Source organism: Nicotiana sylvestris, chromosome 5 (genome assembly GCF_000393655.2).
Source record: "Nicotiana sylvestris chromosome 5, ASM39365v2, whole genome shotgun sequence".
NCBI lineage: Eukaryota > Viridiplantae > Streptophyta > Magnoliopsida > Solanales > Solanaceae > Nicotiana > Nicotiana sylvestris.
In genome coordinates this window covers 83,177,544-83,184,103 of record NC_091061.1, presented here as the reverse complement: position 1 = coordinate 83,184,103, position 6,560 = coordinate 83,177,544, and the positions used below count along the sequence as shown (strand labels likewise).

Genomic DNA, 6,560 nt, shown 5'->3' with positions numbered 1-6,560 from the left:
TACTCTAAAGTGAGAATTTGATAGAGTCTTAATTCTTATGCTCTGTTTTTTTCATTATCATGTTGAATTTCTACCTCATTGTTTTTTTACTTCCATTGGTTTTCTTTGGTTGGTTAAGCTACATATATAAGTTAGGTGTATTGGTTTGCATTACGCAGCTAAAAGTTTAAAAAGTACTTTATGCTGATTTGATATGGTACTAAATTTTAAAAAGAAAAAGTGAAATTACTGGAAATTTAATTGTTCATGGCATCACGCAGAGAGGTTGACAAATTAAATGAAAGGGCATAATTTCCGTAGCTATTTCCATCCCTTGTACAATTTTTAGCCTCTCAATATACTCATGCAAGGATATTGTTTGTACGTCGTTGAAGCTAGAAATTAAAGAAGGGATTTCAACTATTTACCAAAATTCTCGAGAGAAGAAAGTGAAGAGGAGAAAAAAAGGAAAATGGTCTAAATCCTTTGATTGAATGCACTAATAATGAATTGTGAGACTTTAAGGTGGAATATATATATATTTTGTAAACAAAACTTGTTTAGACCGGGTAATTAACTAAACATGAATATTTAGGATAATAAAGTTTCCAATAGTTTAAATTAATGTAAAAATACCTTAAAAATAAAGTAGGAGGTTAACAGATGACTTGGGAGTTGTGTATCGTACAGTAGTATTTATACCTCCAATTTTGAATGTATTCTTGTCGAGGAAAATGCTACTCGGACAAAATCTATATCAAGACATCCTAGTTATTCTAGATAAATGCAAGAGTCTTGCTCTACTCAAGCAATTGCAAGGCCATCTCATTACCACTGGTCATGGCCAAACGCAGCTTTATGCGTTCAAGCTTGTTCGTTTCTGCACCATCACTCTCTCAAACCTCCATTATGCTCGCTTAATCTTCAAATACCTTAATTTTCCCAATGTTTACCTTTATACTGCGATGATTACTGCATACACTTCCGTTCAAGATCATACATCATCTCTTTTGTTATACCGTGGAATGGTTCGTAATGGCTTGTCAAGGCCTAACCATTTTGTATTCCCTATAATCTTAAAGTCTTTCCCTGAAGTTATAAAGTCTTATGGGATTGAAATGGCGCATACCCATATTGACAAAATGGGTTTTGGAAAATGCCCTGTTGTTCAGACAGCTCTATTGGATGCTTATTCAAGGTCTTCGTCTGATATTAAAGTTGCACGGCAACTGTTTGATGAAATTACTGACAGGAATGTGGTTTCATGGACTGCGATGATATCAGGATATACTAGAGTTGGGCAAATGGGGGATGCTATTTTGCTTTTTGAAGAAACTCCTCAGTGTGTAAGAGACACTCCCTCGTGGAATTCCATAATTGCGGGGTGTACACAAAATGGGCTGTTTTCTGAGGCCATTTCATTTTTAAGAAGAATGATAGTTGAGGAAGGTATGGTTCAATGGAATAAGCCTAATGATGTTACATTTGCGTGTGTACTTGCTGCTTGTGGGCATACCGGAATGCTTCAGCTCGGAAAATGCATTCATGGGTATGTGTATCGGAATAGTGTTCATTTGAATTCACTTACTTTGAATGCTCTCATTGATATGTATGGTAAATGCGGGAGCTTGAGAGAAGCAAGATATCTTTTTGATAAGGCTAATAGGGGGAGTTTGACATGTTGTAATTCTATGATCAATTGTTTGGCCCTTCAAGGTCATTGGGAAGGTGCTATTGGAGTTTTTAAAGATATGTTGCAACATGGCGATGATTTAAAACCTGATTCAGTGACTTTTATTGGCTTGTTGAATGCTTGTACTCATGGAGGGTTGGTTCAAGAGGGGCTTAGTTATTATGACTTAATGACTAGGATATACGGAATTACTCCTGAAATTGAGCATTATGGGTGTTTAGTTGATCTTCTTGGTCGAGCAGGTCGGTTTGAGGAAATTATGGAAATTGTTAGAAATATGCACATAACTCCAGATGCTGTTATATGGGGTACCTTGCTTAACGGCTGCAAAATTCATGGGCGTATTGACTTGGCTGAATATGCACTGAAAAACTTGATTAGTATTGATCCAAATAATGGTAGTTATTACTCTATGCTGGCTAATTTATATGGGGAGTTGGGGAAGTGGGAAGAGGTTCGAAAAATAAGGAAGATCCTAAATCAGCAGAATGCTTATAAAGCTCGTGGTTGCAGTTGGATTGAGCTTGATAGCCAAGTTCATCAATTCTATTCAGTAGACAAATCTCACCCTAGAATGGAAGAGATATACTCAGTTTTGGAATATTTGGTTGATGCGCATTAGTATGTACCTTGCTGGCTTTAATGCTTGGTTGATGCGAATTATTATGTACCTTGCTGCTTTATTCTTTCCTAAGAAATTCTCATTTCCATATCCCTCTTATTATCATGATCTAATTTGATTTGGAATTCCTGAACACCAGTTGTTTCTTGATCTTTGACCTGTGCTGGTGTGTATGAAGCTTAGAGCATCCATGGTTTGTCTGGATCTTAACAATCAAGAGTTAAGAAATCATTGGTGGAACACTTTTCTGTTACTCTCTTCAAATCGAGCTTGAAGATAGTGTTATTTACTCTCTGCAGAGGACCTTCAAATTATGGAGTTATTCTAAGCTGCACAGAAAGAATGTACTGCTTATGATCTGAAAGAAAGAGGCAACTTGTTTTGGGGCACAAGAAATTGGAGCATAAACTTTCTCTTGTGAGATATGTTTGAAAGAAAAGTTGAAGATTCTCCGAAGTCTTAAATTATGTAGCCTCGGGGACTGTATGTTGAGGTCATGTGATAAATTCCTTTTTTTGAGCAACCTATTGGGAAGACAATAAAACCATCACTAGAAGCAAGTCGGTGTAAAGTAGGAATGCTCATTAATAACCAGTAAAAACGAGAAAATAAGGCAAAGACCGGGCAAAATAGATTCTAATCAAATTGAAGTGGTTTAGTAAATTGCGGCGTAAATAATTTTGTTATGCAGTCGTACACTTGTTACAATGATTTATCTTTTTTCCAAAACTCTAATACTATTATCTTCTTTATCGCTTAAGTCTGACAACTTTTAACTAGTGGTGCATGCAATTGTTTGACCAAATCAAGAGACTAGAAGGAAGGACCGGCTCGTTGCTGACTATACCTCGAATCACATGTCCGATATTTGCTAAGCACCTCTCGGTACTTTGCTGGTACCGATATCCGGATATGCACAAGAAGTATAAAAGTCTAGTACGAGCACAACTGACCCAATATACTCAATAAATGTCGAGCCTGATCCCGACAAAATAGTGACGAGGCTAAGATAAGACACCTACAATAAACCTGTACAGTAATATATCAAGAAGTAACGAAATAACATATAGATTATCAAATATAACAACATGATATTGACAAGTGAAAGGGATAATAAGTGCACTAGTAAAGGGGCATAAAACAACAACATAAAGTAAAGTTGCACTGAGTAAGCTTCTTTCAAAAGTAAATAACCAGATCACAAAGCCAAGTAATATCAAAGTAAGGAGCAATGAAATTAACAAAATTGCACGGCATCACCCTTCGCGCTTTTACTTTCATCGTCATATTATAATATAAAACTAATTGCATGTCATTACCCTTCGTGCTTTTACTCTCATCCTCACATTATAAAATAATAACAATTGCATGACATCCCTCTTCGTGCTTTTACTCTCATTCACACATTATAAAGTAATACCAAGCACGGAAATACGCTTCGTGCATATCCTCATGTTCACTCAAGCAATAATATCAATATATAAATAATACACAAAAATACCCTTCGTGCACAATCACTTTTCCTCACAAGCGCAATAACACCTTTCATGCATTTCACTCTTCCTCACTAAGAAATCACATACAACACATTACCAAGCAAGATGGGAAGCAAATTCACCATCAATAATAGTATTTGAACACAACTCATCATGTGAGAATTTTTCAACAATTAGTACCTACAACAAATAAACAATTCAACGATCTCAACACCGAATATCTCGATAATATCAACTTAGGAGATAACATAAATACGAGAAATTAAAGAATTACACAATCTATCTCAAGCATGAAAGACATAATACATAAATATCATGGAACAAATAAGGCTAATTCTACCTGCATGCTTATTCCACGACCAACGCATATACACTAGTTACCTTGCATATACGCCGCCTCCAACACATAAATCACCTAGCAAAAAGACTTGATTCTATCATATTTACCTTAAATCAAGATTAACCTAGACACTTACTGCGACGACCCGGCCAGTCATCTTATGAGTTACCACTCTATTTTTCCCATTTCTACTTCTTATTGCTTTATGTATCGATTCTATATGTGATCGGGTTGGTTGGCTCGGAAAGGATTTGGTAAGGTTTGAGACACTTAGTCTCTTTTGAGGAAGCTTAAGTTGGAAAAGTCAACCAGTTGAAGCCCCATGAGAAGAACTACCCCGTTCATGATTTGGAGTTGGCTGCCATTGTTCACGCATTGAAGATTTGGAGGTATTACTTGTATGGTGTGTCTTGTGAGGTGTTTACAGATCATCGTAGCCTCCAGCACTTGTTCAAGCAGAAGGATCTCAATTTGAGGCAGCAGAGGTGGTTGGAGTTGCTTAAGGATTATGATATCACTATATTATACCATTCGTGGAAGACCAATGTGGTGGCCGATGCTTTGATCTGAAAGGCGGTGAGTATGGGGAGTTTGGCATACATTCCAGTTGAGGAGAGACCTCTTGCAGTTGATGTTCATACCTTGGCCAATCGGTTCGTGAAGTTAGATATTTCGGAGCCCAGTCGTGTATTGGCTTGTGTTGTTTCTCGGCCTTCCTTATATGATCGCATCAGAGAGCGCCAGTATGATGATCTGCATTTGCTTGTCCTTAAGGACAAAGTTCAGCACGATGATGCCAGAGATGTCACTATTGGTAATGATGGGGTGTTGAGGATGCAGGGCCGGATATGTGTGCCCAAATGTGAATGGGCTTCAGGAGTTGATTCTGGAGGAGGCCCATACCTCGTGGTATTCCATTCATCCGGGTGCCTCGAAGATGTATTAGGATCTGAGACATCATTATTGGTGGAGGAGAATGAAGAAAGACATTGTGTGATTTGTAGCTTAGTGTCTCAATTGTCAGCAGGTTAAATATGAGCATCAGAGACCGGGTGGCTTGCTTTAGCAGATGGATATTCCATAGTGGAAGTGGGAGAGGATCACTATGGACTTTGTAGTTGAACTTCCACGGACTTTGAAATAGTTATATGCTATTTGGGTAATTGTGGATCAGCTGACCAAGTCCACGCACTTCATTCCTGTGTGTACTACTTATTCTTCAGAGCGGTTGGTAGAGATCTATATCCCGAAGATTGTTCGTTTGCATGGTGTCCCAGTTTCCATCATTTCAGATAGGGGCACTAAGTTTGCTTCACAGTTTTGGAGGTCTGTGCAGCGAGAGTTGGGTACTCAGATTGAGTTGAGCACAACTTTTCACCCTCAGACGGACGGGTAGTCCGGGCGCACTATTCAAATATTGGAGGACATGTTGCGTGCTTGTGTCATTGATTTCGGAGGGTCATGGGATTAGTTTCTACCGCTTGTAGAGTTTGCTTATAATAACAGCTACCAATCGAGTATTCAGATGGCTCCATATGAGGCTTTATATGGGAGGCAATGTAGATCTCTAGTTGGTTGGTCGGGTAAGGCTAGGCTATTGGGGACAGACTTGGTGCAGGATGCTTTAGAAAATGTGAAGGTAATTCAGGAGAGGCTCCATACCGTGCAGTCGAGGCAAAAGAGTTATGCTGGTAGGAAGGTTTGGGATGTGTCCTACATGGTCGGTGAGAAAGTTATGTTGAAGGTTTCGCCCATGAAAGGTGTTATGAGATTTGGGAAGAAAGGGAAATTGAGTCCTCGGTTCATTGGGCCTTTTGAGGTGCTTCAGAGGATTGAGGAAGTGGCTTATGAGCTTGCTTTGCCACCCAACTTGTCGAGTGTGCATCCGGTATTTCATGTTTCTATGCTACGAAAGTATATTGGAGATCCGTCTCATGTTCTGGATTTCAGCACGGTTCAATTGGATGGTGATTTGACTTATGATGTGGAGCCAGTAGCTATTTTGGAGCATCAGGTTCGAAAGTTGAGATCAAAGGATATAGCTTCAGTGAAAGTGCAGTGGAGAGGTCAGCCCGTGGAGGAGGCTACCTAGGAGACTGAGTGGGAGATGCAGAGCAAATATCCTCACCTGTTTGAGGCTTCATGTATGTTTCTTGGCTCATTCTAGGACGAACGTTTTTTAAGTTGGGGAGGATATGATGACCGGGTCAGTCGTCTCATGAGTTACCACTCCGTTTTCCCTATTTCTGCTTCTTAATGTTTTGCGTATCGGTTCTATATGTGATCGGGTTGGTTGGCTCGGATTCAGAAAGGATTTGGTAAGGTTTGAGACACTTAGTCTCTTTTGAGGAAGCTTAAATTGGAAAAGTCAATCGGATGTTGACTTATGTGTTAGAGGGCTCAGATGTGAGTTCTGATGGTTCGGATAGC

At 39.0% G+C, this 6,560-nt stretch overlaps 1 protein-coding gene across 1 annotated transcript; it reads left to right on the top strand.

Moving 5' to 3' along the window:
• Positions 1-679: 679 nt before the first annotated feature.
• LOC104216232 (pentatricopeptide repeat-containing protein At1g33350) lies at positions 680-2,912 on the top strand. Its single transcript, XM_009766243.2, has one exon. It carries the CDS (start codon positions 714-716, stop codon positions 2,292-2,294), a length of 1,581 nt encoding a protein of 526 aa, XP_009764545.1. The 5' UTR covers positions 680-713; the 3' UTR covers positions 2,295-2,912.
• The last annotated feature ends 3,648 nt before the right edge of the window (positions 2,913-6,560 follow it).